This window comes from Bufo gargarizans, chromosome 3 (genome assembly GCF_014858855.1).
Source record: "Bufo gargarizans isolate SCDJY-AF-19 chromosome 3, ASM1485885v1, whole genome shotgun sequence".
Lineage (NCBI taxonomy): Eukaryota > Metazoa > Chordata > Amphibia > Anura > Bufonidae > Bufo > Bufo gargarizans.
Window position 1 is genome coordinate 609,701,380 of NC_058082.1, and position 16,743 is coordinate 609,718,122.

Sequence of the window (16,743 nt, forward strand, 5' to 3'; positions counted from 1 at the left end):
TTTGTTCAGGGTTAAAATACAATTCCCAACTTAGCAATTTCCTAAATTAGTGGTTTCTGCTGTATCAGGGCTACTTTAAATCTATTCATTAAAAGGGTATATTAGATTCAAGGTGCTGATAGGGTCATTCTCAATAACTTCACACACACGCTACTGTGCAATTCCAAGTCTAATTATGTCTGTAAACGTATACCTGTCACCCAGCGCCTAAATAATAGGTCTCATATTTATATTCATCTAAATCTGTGGTTATTGCTGAGGCTGGTCAAGTTATTTTGGGTCCGTCAAAGCACCGTTTTTGTTCTGGGTTGAAATACAATTCCCAACTTAGCAATTCTCTAAATTAGTGGTTTCTGCTGTATCAGGCCTACTTTAAATCTATCCCTAAAAGGGTATATTAGATTCAAGGTGCTGATAGGGTCATTCTCAATAACTTCACACACACGCTACTGTGCATTTCCAAGTCTAATTCTGTCTGTAAACGTATACCTGTCACCCAGCGCCTAAATAATAGGCCTCAAATTTATATTCAGCTAAATCTGTCGTTTCATGTCAGACAACTCAGCTGATGGCTCCTTATATCAGATTTTTGACCTCTTAGTAATTCATTAGAGTTCAGTTCTTATCTTACTGATAAAAATGTGACTTAAATGTTTAAGATCTTTTGGTTATTTAGAGATAAGGTTTATTAGATGACCAGCACAAAGTGAAAGTGCCTTTTATATAGCTGGACAGTTAACTCTTTGTGACTGTACAGGTGAATAGTTTTAATAAAGACCAATAAAAAAATATATTTTAGCCCACATTGAGTAAAAGGCAAACATTTAAAAAAAAATTGCCCCCGAATGTGTACATAGCCTTTAAGTGTAACAGTTACCTCTGCACCACCTATAGCTATGGCTTCTGGAACTAACTGAAGCCAAGGTTCATCAGTTTGTAGTAATCCACAGACACACGATAAAGAAAACCATCAGATTTCACTTAAAACATCAGAACTAGTTAAAAAGGGTTTGCAATAAAATGCAATAGTACAACATGTAAGTAGCAAAATGCTAAATCTCACCTCATAATGTGAAAATGATCCAGGTTTTTCAGCAGAGCCTTGTCCAGACACACAATGGTGGCCGGTATTGGAATGAGATGTAGTTTCTGGGCTGGATGGCTTGTAACATGATGTGTCCTGTGGTTATAAAGAGAAATTAGAAATCCTTTTTGTGTTCATTGTATCTTTGGGGCATTATTGCACATACAGAACCTCCATGGGAACGGACAAGGATTTGTAGACTAGAACTGCAGTACTTCTAGTTCCTCACAGGGAAGTAGTGTATTATGGTGGCCACTGGCATGACTGTTAGGCCTCACGAACATGTCCACTGGCCGGAACAGTGTGGAACGGAGGCACATGTTCTATCTTTTTGCAATGTGGACGGATCACGGGCCCATTCAAGTTGAACAGGTCTACGTCAACCACACGGAAGGTGCGTGTGCATTGGGGACCACAAATTGCAGTCCCCAATGTACGGAATGGCCCGCACATGTTCGTATGCATGAGGCCTTATTGATAGAGCTCCATAGTAGAGATGAGCGAACCAAAGTTGACGAAGTGAAATTTGATCCAAATTTCAGGAAAAAGATTAGGAATGCAAATTATGGAGGACCTGGAATAAATGCATAAGATGACATTATATTAGTCCATTAGAGAGAGTAGTAGGGTGCACCACTCTGGGGTGTTACAACTTCTCTACACACTTTTAGGATGGCTAAATTATTTTACACTTAATTTGATGCGTCAATCAGTATTTCAGGAGTAGTGAAGGCCTTGCAGTTTGCGGCGAACTTTGCTCGTTCGGGATTCGCCGAACATGCAAATGTAGTGTTCCCCTGTATGATGCAATAGCAGGCCTAGTTGGGTGTAGTTAGACATCCCAGACACTAGAGGGAGATAGGGAGCCCCTAGTATAAATGTCCAGGCCCAGACAGGGAGTGGTTAGGTCATAGTCAGGAGTCTGTGGAGACAGAAGTGAGAAGGCACCAGCCCAGGATATGCTGAGGGCCTCCTCCTGACATGCAGCTGAGCAGTCCTGGTTTCTAGCTGCACCAAGGGGCTAGATGAAGTACAGCCTGCTTGGAGACCGAGTTCATTCCAGGGGACTAGAGGAGTTACCTCGTCAGCCTGAAGCTCCTGAGGCTAAGCTTAGCTCAGTTGAGATACCCCAGTAGCAGGACAGAACCTCCTGGGAGAAACCCACAGTACTTCACCAGACAAGTCAGGATATTACAAGCAAAGATAAGTAACACTGATGGGCAGATGCTTTAGAAAAGCAAAGCAAGGATTTAATACGAGAGGAAGATATATAGATATACCAAGGATTTAAGCCACCATTTAGGCATCCGGGCCTTGGGATAGAAAGCCAGACAGGAGTTCTAGAAAGAACAGTGTACGCTATTTCTGAGGAAAGGCACAACCTGATTCTGAGTGCATTGTGGATTTACCCTCTGAGTATCTTGCATAATCAATACCTGCCATCTTGTGGAATAAGCCTGCTTGTAAAGCTGTGATCTAAAAGACTGTGTTACCATCTGTATGTATAAAGTTGGACTGTTAAGTAAAGCAACGTTTGGTTCACTATACCACCTGTGTACCTCACTCATTCCAACTACCAACCGGTGTGCCACCGTCACAGACACTGGCGTCACGAACCTTAAAGGGACCTTGCCCCAGGCACTCAAAATACCCATAACATCCAGGGCACATCATCCACCATCAGGCCTGGTCCCTACATACAGAGTGTGCCCCAGAGGAACCGTGTCTACCTCTCCTTTACTGCCACATGCCTGCCCAGGGTTCTCCAATACAGTGAGCAACCCTCGATTGCCCATAACCGTGACCTCACTTCGCTATACCCTGCAGGTCTGGCGTGTTGCATAAACATATGGCGATATTCGCACCCGCCATATTCTTTTACATTGTCAAGAACTTTGACCCATGACACATCCATCAGGTGGTACAGGACAGCCAATTGAGACATTTCAGCACATGGACACACCCCCTACATTATAAATAAACCCGATCTGTCCGCCATTTTACATTCAGTCTTTTGCCAGTGTAGGGAGAGGTTGCTGTGTGGAGCAGGGACGGGCTGTTAGGGACACCAAACGCTAGCTCCTTTTAAGGACTGGTATAGGTTTACTATTGATAGGCATGCAGTACAGAGGGGTGTAATAAACGTATAATATACTTTCTAACACAGAAAGCATATTATAGTGGATTTGTATTGTGCAGCATTTGTTTGCGGTTCTGCAGCGATACTGTAGCTACACAAAGTGACAACCGCAATTAGAAAAAATAATTATAACTGGTGTGATATACCAGTCGCCCCCCAAAAAACTGATAGAAGCGGGGTGTTATATACTAATAATATACTTTCTATATAGTGCATTTGGGTACAGCAGCATTAATTTGCGGTTTTGCTGCGTTCCCTCTGCTACACACAGTGACAAACGGTATTGGAAAAAATAATTATAACTGGTGTGCACATGCACGTATGCGAAAATTATATTGCCGATATTTTGCATTGAAAAATATAATGAATGGAGGTCGTGAATTAGAATAATACATATGGTATGTCACTGTCCATGTTGTGGGACTATCTGTGCACTTCTAGTAAGTATTTCTTGGCTGCAAATATGAGCTGAAGGTTTTTCAGGTTCGCCTGCCATTAAAATGAATGGGACCCGCCGCGAACTTGCGGTTTGCGAACATTTGATTGGGTTCGCGTGATCGTGTTTGCGAACCTGTCCCGGCAGATGTTCGTCCATCACTATTTAGGAGTTGGAGTGAAATAGCGGTCTGATACTACACACTTTAGGGTGAGTTCACACTTCAGTTATTTGGTCAGTTATTTCCATAATTATTCTTGAGCCAAAACCAAGTGATGTAGCTGATCGCACGTGGGAGCCGGGTGAAGAGGGGGCTTCATCATCATCAGGAGAAAAGGGGGGCAGCTTGTTCGTGAGGCAGTGGCTTAGCCAGCGGGTGGTAGCTGTGGTCGTGAGTCAGGAGGGTGGCAGCAGTGTGAGATCCATTGCCAAATGAGCTTACCTGTCCGAAAATAAGTAGTTGTGCGTGGTTTCACAGAGACAGCGGATAGCAGGCAGTCAGCACAGATGTGGTGGGTGGTAAATGCCTTACTCGGTGGTGTGGGAACTTTTTATCAAGTCACCTAGAGGACGTCAGCCACTCTGTGACTGGGCCACTGTGTTGACTTCTCATGTGCAATTCCTCATGCGATTGCCACCCTCACCACTCTGTGGCTGGGCCACTGTGTTGACTCCTAATGCTGTTGCCACCCTCACCACCCTGTCACTAGAGATCTAAGTGGAATCAGCTGACAATGGTGTAAAAGGAGTGCGCTTCTTCACTCTATAGTAGAATGCTTCCAATAGGTAATATACATACATATAAACATTACTATATCTCAGCAACTATTAACCCTATAGAAAAAAGAAATATTATCATTTTACTCAGCATTAACAACCCTACCAGATGCATTGTTTAATAGGGTTAGTCATACTGGGTCTTATCCTCCTTTGTTTGGACTTTTAGTATGGTAAACACATTCACTTCACTTTCACAGTCAGACTTTTCAATGAGACTAGAGAGGGAAAGGGCATAAATGAGTCAATTAGAGCATCACAGATTAAACTGATAAGTCCAATTTTCTGTGGACATCTTTATCTAGGACTATCCAGAGAACAATAAAGCTGTCATTTTGTTATCCTAAATTCTACATCTACTATTATACTGGCAGATCATATTTTTTCCCTCACAGCAGCAGTAAACTGATAATACAATAATTTGTATTTAAGGGAGTGTTTAATACTTATGACTCATCAGTATCTGATCGGTAGGAGTCTGACACCCGGGACCCTCGCTGATCAGTTGTTTGAGAAGGCAGCAGTGCTCACAGTAGCACCACAGCCTTCTCTCTGCTTTCCAAGCAGTAACACAGTGCTCTAAAGTACATAGCGGCTGTGCTTGGTATCACAGCCCAGTCCCATTTCACTTCAATGGGGCTGAGCTGCGTGTCACGGTCTCTAAGTGTGACAGAAACATAGAAACATAGAATATGTCGGCAGATAAGAACCATTTGGCCCATCTAGTCTGCCCAATATACTGAATACTATAAATAGACCCTGGCCCTATCTTATATGAAGGATTGGCCCTATGCCTATCCCATGCCTATCCCATGATGGGTGTCAGAAGATCTAAGAGACTGGCTGCATGTTATGTGATCTGACAGCCTCTTTTTGGTTTCACTTGTTTCAGTGTTGTTGCTGGTAAAGCCCACACCTCTTTTCTCAGGTGTAGCTTAGTGGTCATTCCAACTCCTCTATTTAATCTGGCTTCACTCATCATGCTATGCGGTTGATAGCTTCAGTTTGGTATTGGAAGTGCTGGTGTGTGGTCCTCTTCTGAGTTCCTGCTTGTCCATTTACTTCAGAAGTTAAGTGTTACTTTCCTTTTATATTTTGTTGTTTCCCCTCTGTATTTTGTTACTAGGCCTCAGGGAGATGCTTGTTCTTTCATATTGGAAGGAACAGGTTGTCTCAAGCCCTGACACTATTCCAGGGCAATTCAGGGTTTCCAGGGTCATAGGTTCCAGTGTATGAACATTCCTACCCCCAAGGTCTGTTCATATGGATAGCAGTCAGGGCTAGGATTAGGTTTAACGTGACACTGTGTCTAGGCCATGTGACGGATGAACGTGACATCACATGGCCTAGAAAAAGCTAGTGAACGGCGCGGCGCTACTGTGAATGCCAGTGCCTTCTCAACCAGCTGATCGGATTAGATACTACCAATCAGATACTGGTGACCTATCCAGAGGAAAACCGCTTAAATTTTCAATGGCATAGTACTGCCAACATGAAAAAAATAAATAAAAAAATTTAAATTGTTTTATATAAATATTGCAGGAGGAGGTGTCATTCAGAAGGGCTTTTTACTTTGTACCCTGCGTTAACTTGACAGTGTATATTGTTGCAGTAGGATTACTCCTTAGCATCTTAAATGTTTAAGGGGCACCCATATAACCATATGTTATGGCACCACTGATGAGTATATGACCAGTAAACGCATGAGAGACCTACTGTAAGAGAGAATGGATTTACAATGCGGATATATTATTGTGGTTTGTGTGACACTGAATTCAGCGGCAGAACATACTGATCTCATTAGTGTTAGATTTTAACACTATATTATTTATAAGTAATACATCTTACCTCTCTATTCATATTTACATGATCATCTTGAACAGGCTGCTCAGTTTTGCCTGTAACAGAAAAAAAAGTAATATTAATATTTTTTGTAACAGATTTTCAGTCTTACCATATACAGTACACTCATCGACAAAAAATAACGCAGATAGAAATGTCAGATTGCTGCAAAACTCGGCATGCAGTTATTTCTCAGGCAGATATGTAAATTATTAAAGGTGTGGTCTGATTAGACACTGGGCCTTGCCACAAGAGGGCGTAAAAGTGCTTCCCCCACTGCCCTACAAAAGGTCTCTCAGAAGCTAATTTTGGGTAGTGTACATCTTGGTGAGAGAATTGTTGACAGCTAGACATGTCGCTATAATGCACTCAAAGACATTTTGCCAAGCTGACAGACTTGAAGTGATACAGCATTTGTCACGGCTGTGTCTCGGTACTGTTGTTGCTCGCTGTGACACGTGTGCCGTGCATGCTGGTTGCCAGGGGTAACGTGTTGTTGTTGCAGCATGTTTTTACCTTCCTGCCTTTCTCCTGATTCTTTTCCTGTCTGGTACTGGTGGGATTAACTACCTGGCTGGGTGTGGTCAGGTTTATAGGGGTTTATATTGCCTGTGGCTTTCAGGATGGAGTCAGTTGTCCTCCAGCCTCTGTTGGTGCTGGAGCCTTGCTCCTGTCCTGGGTGTTCTATCTTCCAAGTCCTTGAGGGTCACCGAGTGACCTGAATGTCACAGATTTAGGATGTGCAAACGCTATACAGGAGATGTAACACTGGTAATGTCGCTGTCAGCAGCGGCCAAACTATTGCGCTGAATGTCACAGATATTTAGGATGCACAAATGTATCACAACAGATGTAGCAGAGGTTGTGTCACTGTCAGCAGCAGCCAAACAATTGCACGCAATTTAGCGCAGTTTGCGCTAATTATATATATTGCAACTTGATAAAACAATAGTCTTAAAAGACTTTTGGGTCTCTAACACCTTTCAAGACTAAACCCTGCCTACAAAGAAACAACAAAAAAACCTGTTCCTGTGCCTATAATATCTGTCCCTTCTGCTCTCCAGCTCTCCCTGACTAAGACTGAGCCGAACCACGTGTCATCGGGTGCTATATAGCACCCGATGATGCGTTCCAGCCAGCCAATCACTGGAATGCCAGTAACCAACATGGCTACAGCATTACAGTGAGTGCCAGTACTTCCCCACACGTTAGTTCCAGTACTTCCCCAAACGTGTGGGGAGGAGACTTGAGCATCGAGTCAAAATGGTGTTTGGCCGAGCATGCTTGCCCAACACTAGAACTAGCATCTGCCCTAAGTGGCAGGTAAGCTAAACTAAAGTGGCTGATGCAATCTAGCTTGAAATCTCTCTCAGACAGCTTTTTGGGAATACATACCAGACATAATACAAAGCATGAATAGATTAAAGCATGCGCATTCACACATAGAAAGTAGGGCTAAAAACATATATACACCCTACTTGCCAAGAGTCCTACATTTTCAGTGAGTATGCCTAATTTTCTGAGACAATTATGGCAAATTTGACTAAAATGGATGGCGCTTATGTAAGCGCCATCCAGAAGTGGGTGTTCCTGGATGAATTTACCATTCCTGCGGTAGAGCTTAAATGTCTCAAATTTGTCAACAAGAATGTTGGTAAGTATTGAACACCACAGATGGTCATATGGCTGGATGCAGCTGAATAATTAGAATATGCTGTCCGTTGTCTTTGGAGCAGTGTGTATAGGTTCATGGGGACATGAATGAATGTGGTAACGAGGGTAAGGGAAAACAGGCAGCTTTGATGGATATGCGCTGCTGATAGGGGTCTATCCATAGTGTTGCATCTTAGGCCATACGTCTTTCCCACTAAGCCATGTCCCTTTTTCGTTAAACCACATCCGGCTGGCGAGCTAAGCACAGTAGATTTTTTGGAACTGGATGTGCCAAATTGTAGATTTTGGTGCTATTTATGACAACATCTACAGTAGGTGTACTCACATTGGAAAATGTGGATCAGTGTTTACAAGATACATTAGGTAGGATAATATGCCCCCTGTTTAGGGCTGTGGGCAGAAGCTATTATAACCACTTTAAATATCACTAAGACACAAAAAGACTTACCATTAGCCAGCGCCTGACAGAAAAGTGTAGCTTGCATCTCTATATGCTTTATGAAATCTGCCATCAGCCTGGACTGAAAGTCTTGTTGTTGCTGGAGGAACTGTTTGAAAACGTTGTTTTGCTGCTGTTGCCTTTGCTCCTGTTGTCTGTGTTGATGACTTAGTTGGTCTTGCAGGGTCCTGTTTGCTTTTTCTTGGGACTCTTGCTGTTGCTTGTGATGCTCAGTCATCAACTTTATCAATGGATTCACATCAACGTTAATCTAAAGCGCAAAAAATGGTAGAAGCTATGAGTCGACACAGTGCAAGGACATCCATTGGGCTGTCATTCGTTTTTCTATTACGCACAGCCTTGAAAAATGCTAGGAGAGTTTTTACCCAAAAGCATAAAATTGGCCACATATGGGTTAATCTGATACAGCGAGTTTGGTAATTTGATTTATTTATAGAGAGGAACATGTCTCTTCATACATTTGTCACATCTGCTGCCTGTGCCATAGAAACTGAAATCTACTCATCTAGGAGCCGGCACAGACTTCATTTATAATCTAGACCAGTTTTTTTGGCAATAAACCATTGTAAATGTGTAGGGACAGGGTGGGGCCAGCCCCTGGTGCTAAACTCTGTCCACTCCTATGGTTCCTGACAGCCAGTAGTACTTCCATGCAACTGATTCCATGCTGTCTACCCACATGATTGCTGCAGCCACTAAATGACCTTAGAACTCTTCTACTGTATGTATCTTCCCTCTCTGAAGAAGCCATTGGCGAAACACGTTGGCAGGACCTGGCTTGTGGTCAGTATTATCAGCATGGTTCTTGTGATTTTGATGTAACTTGTTTATCCTACTGTATGCTTCGGTCAACGGGATTTGTCCACGTTGATACTTACTAATGACCTATTTCTTATTTGCTTGTCCTGTGTTGACCACTGCATGTGAATTGCAAGCATTATGACGGTATATATTTGCTATCTTTGACTTATTTATACCATCATACTTACCACAGTTTTCTATTATTTTCATTGGACTATTCCCTCTATCATATTACGTGTTTCTTATTATGATGAATTTAATAAAGATTCTATTCTATATTTATTTTGGTTGGTTGATGCTGTGTTTTTAGGTGTTGTGTCTGTATATATTTACAAATGGCACCATGAACACCAATGATTGGGTGCAGCGATCATATGGGTAGGCGGCACATGATCAGCTCCATCGAAATGGCGACACTAAAGCCGGAAACCCAATTCATGAAGATCCAAAGCACACATTTCTTGTGCTGTTGACACTTTCATGGGTAGTTTTTAACTCTGTAGTGGTACAACAGAAGATAGGCAATTGTTACGAGCCACTCACTTCAGCACCCGATCTGTGAGTTTTCATGGCTGATTTATAGTTATTCCTAGATGCCTTCATGGAATAATAACTTACAGAACTAACAGATCAGATTGGAAACTTCATGAACAGACCTCTCATATTCTCATATTTAAACAATGAGCTCTTCATTAGGAAACATACTGCTACCAATTTTTGTCTATGAATATTGTATGGCTGTGTGCTTGATTTTAAGTGACAATGGCTGCAATTCTGAGTTTTCTGCAGCTGGTCAAAAGTCTTATTGGATACAGGGCCACAAAGTATCAACGCACAGTAAAGTAAGTAGTGTCTGGTTAATTAGATATCATTACATGGTAATCCTACAGAAATAAAAAAATACATGCGGCAAGTTCAGGAAAACATACAGAACCTTGGAGGGATCAGCTGATGACTGAAGAATATGTTCTATATATGTCTCTACTTCTACATGTCTTTCTTCTTCCACGATCGTCTGCGTTTTATCTTCCCTAATGATAGATTCTGGATTCTGCAATATCAAATACACTGATTTACAATATGTATCTAAAAGCAACTAAAAACAATATAAAGCATGTGTAAATGTATGTAGTGTATTACTACTAGTCAATATTGTAACCGACTGATCAATTCAATTCTTCAATATTAATATCAATCTTAAAGGGGTTGTCCTGCCATATATATTATTGACCTATTGTCAGCATAGGTCATCAATATCTGATCGGGGGTGGGAGGGGTTTGACACCTGACACCCCTGCCAATCAGATGTTTCATTGCACTATACGGTGTCTCCTGTGGAGCGTGCGGCGTTATGTAGATACAATGTCAGAGTAGTTCAATATTCAGGTAAAAAGTAATTAAATCGGCCGATAACAAAGACACAGGCAATGTTCGCTGTATCTAAGGAGATCTGAGAGACCACCCCAAATATCTTTATTATTATACCTTTATGATAATTGGAGTAGCTGGGAGTTCCCAGGCGGTTACAATATTTAAATTCAAACGTGACACATTACATAATTACACGTGATAGCATATTGCCAATATCTTGTGGTTTGAAAACAGTTGTCTAATACTGGACCTGACCATCTGGATCCATTAATTGTGGAAAAGCAACAAACTTTTCTTAGAATCCCTGAGAACATTGATACATATCTGTTCACACTGCATTATTTGTAACCTTCTTCATTGTTTTCTGAATTGAGTGAAATACTCCCTTTTCCTTACATATATTCATGTCACAGAACAATTACAGATGGCCTTCATAATATGTTCTAGACCAAGTTGTTATGAACAGTGGAATAGATGATAAAGTTCACAGAGGATACACATATTAAAGATGAAGGTTTATCTATATGGTCATATGTATTATAAATCACTCATATTATACAGTATGTACTATAGGAATATAATGTTAGCATTGACCACATTACTCTCACAACAAGTACAAACCGGATTCCAAAAAAGTTGGGACACTATACAAATAGTGAATAAAAACTGAATGCAATGATGCTGAGGTGCCAACTTCTAATATTTTATTCAGAATAGAGCATAAATCACGGAACAAAAGTTTAAACTGAGAAAATGTACCATTTTAAGGGAAAAATATGTTGAATCAGAATTTCATGGTGTCAACAAATCCCCAAAAAGTTGGGACAAGGCAATTTTCACCACTGTGTGGCATCTCCCCTTCTTCTTACAACACTCAACAGACGTCTGGGGACCGAGGAGACCAGTTTCTCAAGTTTAGAAATAGGAATGCTCTCCCATTCTTGTCTAATACAGGCCTCTAACTGTTCCATCGTCTTGGGCCTTCTTTGTAGGTGAAAGATCTGGACTGCAGACTGGCCATTTCAGTACCCGGATCCTTCTCCTACGCAGCCATTATGTTGTGATTGATGCAGAATATGGTCTGGCATTATCTTGTTGAAAAATGCAGGGTCTTCCCTGAAAGAGATGACGTCTGGATGGGAGCATATGTTGTTCTCGAACCTGAATATATTTTTCTGCATTGATGGTGCCTTTCCAGACATGCAAGCTGTCCATGCCACACGCACTCATGCAACCCCATACCATCAGAGATGCAGGCTTCTGAACTGAGCGTTGATAACAACTTGGGTTGTCCTTGTCCTCTTTGGTCCGGATGACATGGCGTCCCAGATATCCAAAAAAGAACTTCGAATTGTGACTCGTCTGACCACAGAACAGTCTTCCATTTTGCCACATTCCATTTTAAATGATCCCTGGCCCAGTGAAAACGCCTGAGCTTGTGGATCTTGCTTAGAAATGGCTTCTTCTTTGCACTGTAGAGTTTCAGCTGGCAACGGCGGATGGCACGGTGGATTGTGTTCACTGACAATGGTTTCTGGAAGTATTCCTGAGCCCATTCTGTGATTTCCTGTACAGTAGCATTCCTGTTTGTGGTGCAGTGTCGTTTAAGGGCCCGGAGATCACGGGCATCCAGTTTGGTTTTACGGCCTTGACCCTTACGCACAGAGATTGTTCCAGATTCTCTGAATCTTCGGATGATGTTATGCACAGTTGATGATGATAGATGCAAAGTCTTTGCAATTTTTCGCTGGGTAACACCTTTCTGATATTGCTCCACTATCTTTCTCCGCAACATTGTGGGAATTGGTGATCCTCTACCCATCTTGGCTTCTGAGAGACACTGCCACTCTGAGAAGCTCTTTTTATACCCAATCATGTTGCCAATTGACCTAATTAGTGCTAATTGGTCTTCCAGCTCTTCGTTATGCTCAAATTTACTTTTTCCAGCCTCTTATTGCTACTTGTCCCAACTTTTTGGGGATTTGTTGACACCGTGAAAATTTGAATCAACGTATTTTTCCTTTAAAATGATACATTTACTCGGATTAAATGTTTGATCTGTCATCTACCTTCTATTACAAATAAAATACTGACATTTGCCATCTCCACATCATTGCATTCAGTTTTTGTTTAGTGTCCCAACTTTTTTGGAATTCGGTTTGTACTTTCTCAATTCAGGTTAATGTAACGAGAACTCGTCATTACACTGCACTTCCGAGATGACTTGCGGTGTAATGAACAGGAAGTGGTGCTCGCATGGAGCGTCGCCTTTTCTTCAAACAACTTATCAGGGGGGGTGCCAGGTGTCGGACCCCCGCCGATCAGATATCGATGACCTATCCTGACAATAGGTCATCAATACATATGGCAGGACAATCCCTTTAATTTCTTGTCACTTTCAGCCTCTGTGTATCAATCAGACCGTCCTGTGCTCCTAAAATGAATAAGAAGTGATATACATACAATGAGTAGCTGAAAATACTAGTAGATGTCTCCAGAAAGTGGCCTTTAAATTAGAAACCAGATTTAGAAGCATGGAAGCTCATCTGTCTAACTAACTCGGTCTGTCTTTGCATTACATGGATAGCCCACTAGAAATTGAATGACCCCCATAATAATAAAAAAAAAGTGTTAATTGGCGCAGTCTGAGATCTACACATAACCTTACACAGCCTTAGGTCTCATGCACATGACCATTGTTGTGGTCCGCATTTACTTCAATGGGGCGGCAAAAAATGCGGACAGCACTCCGTGTGCTGTCCGCATCCGTTGCTCCGTTACGTGGCCCCCCAAAAAAAATAGCATTTCCTATTCTTGTCTGTTTTGCAGACAAGAATAGGCATTTCTACAATGGGCCGGAATTGCAGAAGGCACACGGGCAGCTTCTGTTTTTTGTGGATCCTCGGTTTGCGGACCGCAGAAAATTGAGCGGTCGTGTGCATGAGGCCTTACAGAGAGATACCCAAACTGTTTGTTTGCATGCCCTGAAGCAGGGCAGGAATGAAGAATACATACAGAGTTGGAGTACAATGGCATTTATTCATTAACATTTGGGGGGTACTATGTCCTTGCGAGATGAGCAGACTTATAGGCCATACATGCTCCTCTGGAATTCTGAAAAGAAAGGGATGCAGATGAGCTCTTAACAAGCTCTGCCTCTAATACCACCATATGTAAGGCAGCTAAGTCAATGTTCAAGCCTAAATGGTCTATAAGTCTCCTCATGCCAACTAACATGTTCTCTAACCAAGGAGAAATGGTACCCACCAAATCCTGAATTGGCCTCTAACCTAGTTAAGCCAGTACAAAATAAAGTTACTTGATTGTTCCTTGGCAGGCATCACCAATTTGCAGCAGAATCCAGCTAATAAAACAGACACAAAACTAGGAGGTAGACAGATAAAATTCCAATCTCCAGAAGCACAATTTTCCAGTGTCTCTCCTGGGTCCGCTTAAAAGCTTTAACCAAAGCTCTTTATTCAGGACGCCCCAGATGAAGCTGAGCGAAACCCGGGTCGGGCATTGTGTAATACTTTTATGCACAAATTAATACAGCAATCTTGTAAGTAATTAAAGTGCTTTGGTGAAAGCTTTTAAGTGGATCTACGTTTCCTCCAAATTAAACCTAAAAGAAGGGAGGGGAGATCTAATAAAAATTTCTATGTGTCAAGTAAAAAAATAAAATAAAATAAAAATCGCTAAAATTATTTTGGTAGTCAAACAAATAAAAAAGCCACCACGTTCACAAAATCACATTCAGGCCTTTTCTGGGCCAAGTCATGAAAGGGTTAATATACAAGTTGTGTCTCAAGGTCTATTTTAAGGGTAGAAAATTGACTTATAGGATAGATGTCTTACATCTAGTGACATTAGAGGCAGAGCTTGTTAAGAACTCATTTGCATCCCTTTCTTCCCAGAATTTCAGAGAAGCATGTATGGCCTATAAGTAGTCTTACGCCGATTAAGGTGCTCTCTCGCCAAGGAGAGATAGCCCCCCTCAAATTCATTAAATACTGACATATTGCCAAACCGTACACCAGTTTGTAAATAGACTGCAGCCTTCTTCAGCACAACGCATTAATACACCATAGCACAGCTACGGAAATGTGATGTCTCTTTCCTTGATCAGGGTTCTACCTATCATAAATGGCTTACATTTTTGTTTCCTTTTTATTTCAATAAATTGCACTGCAAGTGACCGTAAAGGCACACTCCCCTTTTTTTAAAGTTTGAAAGCATTGAATGTAAGGTTTCTGATCCTGTATATTTAGAAAACTAGGCTCTGAGCTTACTAACCTTGAGCAATTGAGCAGCAGTCTTCTCCAAGCAGTACATTACCACATGTAGGGTTAGAAGACTCCAGCGGTCTGCAGGAATGGATGAAATGTTCTCTTTTTCAGCATATTCCTGTATACCCTCTTTGATGAATTTGCTGCATGTTGAAATTATGTCTATGAGGAAAAGAAAAGTAATGATCAAGGATACGCAAACATAAAAAAATAATATTCTAGATTGTACGTACATCTCATTACGTGAAGTAAAACATTTAATTTAAAATATATATTATGTGACTGTCTGCCAACATTTGTGGATTATCATTACAGCCTATCATTGGCAGTTCTAGATGTACTACGTCTTGTGTGTGACCAGAAAATGGTGGGAATTTTCCTTCCTTCTGAATCTTGTTGATAAATGTTCATTTTTTTTCTCAATACATCAGATTTCCCTGATGTGGAGTTTGGGGGGCTGTGCTGCAGGCTCTGACCCACCTTTCCGCTGCTCATTTCCCTAACTCTTCCCCACAGCACAAGTTTTAAACAGAGGTGGAATCCGAGAGACTGCAGCACCATGCCCCCTTCTTCACCTCCCTCTCCTCTGCATCTTCAATAACTCTGTCACTGAAGAGGACTTTAAATAACTGTACAGATGTCTACAGAGAGGCTACAGGAATAGTAACCATGACTAAAGGCAAGTAGAAGTTGAGGGAAATGCCACTTTTACTTCAATAAGGTATATTATAAAGTTTTATGTATCCCAAGAAATGATAATTAAGATGTAAAGCCTGGAATCCAGACCTTTTTTCACATTGTTAATGTCATAAAAATCCTGGATACATAAGGTGAAAGCTTGGAAACACGTATTTAGGGCCCACATTACAGGTCTGGAATATGTCAAAGGAGTTTATACAGAATATGCTTTGCTTTATATCAAATATACTAGAAGGAGGGTCGGTAGAGTACCACAACTGTTCGAGATATCAAACTGCCCATTCTGTGCCCATTTGCCTGAAGGGGTGGCTGATTTATAATTGTAGCTGTGCTGCTACATTTTTATAGCGCACTGACTGCATACCTCCCTAGTATCTGGAGGGACACTCCCGATTTTCAGTCCCTTGATGGCTAAGGTTTGTCTTGATTTCTACTGTGTCTGTGTCCTGAGGATGCAGATACAGTTGAATGCAGTGGTGAGGTAAGGATCCATCAGCTCCCTGCTTCATCATTCACCAGCCGTTGCTCTGCCTTGCAGCAGGTGCAATGAGGTGATGTCATCATGTTTGCTGAGCTGTGGGGAGCACACAGGCCATAGAATCATTCCCAGATGGGGAAACGGCCTAAGCGCTCTGCTGCTCAGATCAGCAGGTGCAATGACATGACTGCATTGCACCTACTGCTGGAAAGAGCATGCTATGCTGCGTTCATCGGGCTAACGAGGCTCGATGAGTATTAATTTTCTATTTCTTTTATTAGCACTAAGGAGCTTCACTACTTTAAGGGGTGAACTAAAGGGATAACATTATTGTAGGCAGACAACACTACTGTAAGGAGGGCATAATTACTGTGTGGGGTAACTAAGGGGGCATTATACTGTGAACAGGACACTAATGGAGCCATAAGTACTGTGCAGGGGTCATTTTACTATAAAGGGGGCACTAAGGGAGGATTCTACAGTGTGGAGGCAGTAAGGGGAAAGCACTACTGTGTGGGGGACACAAAGGGGATATAAGTAATGTGTGAGGACAGCAAGGAGGAATAATTACTGTGCGAGGGTACTAATGGGACTGGGCAGGATTGGATGTGAATAGGTAGGCACCTGGCGGTTACACACACCGCTGCTGTTTTCCCTCCTTGAAATAAGCAGTGTATAAAGTGAAGTAAAAA

General features: G+C 41.7%; 1 protein-coding gene across 2 annotated transcripts in view; it reads right to left on the bottom strand.

The window, feature by feature from the left end:
- LOC122930855 (circadian locomoter output cycles protein kaput-like) overlaps positions 1-16,743 on the bottom strand; it is a 46,801-nt gene that overhangs the window by 6,148 nt on the left and 23,910 nt on the right. For both annotated transcript variants that reach the window (XM_044284517.1, XM_044284516.1), the window contains 5 exons: positions 14,882-15,036; positions 10,149-10,265; positions 8,402-8,663; positions 6,286-6,335; positions 1,064-1,180 (listed from right to left, as the gene is read on the bottom strand). In XM_044284517.1, coding sequence (XP_044140452.1) covers positions 1,064-1,180; positions 6,286-6,335; positions 8,402-8,663; positions 10,149-10,265; positions 14,882-15,036 — 701 coding nt within the window. The remainder of the gene's footprint in view (positions 1-1,063; positions 1,181-6,285; positions 6,336-8,401; positions 8,664-10,148; positions 10,266-14,881; positions 15,037-16,743) is intronic.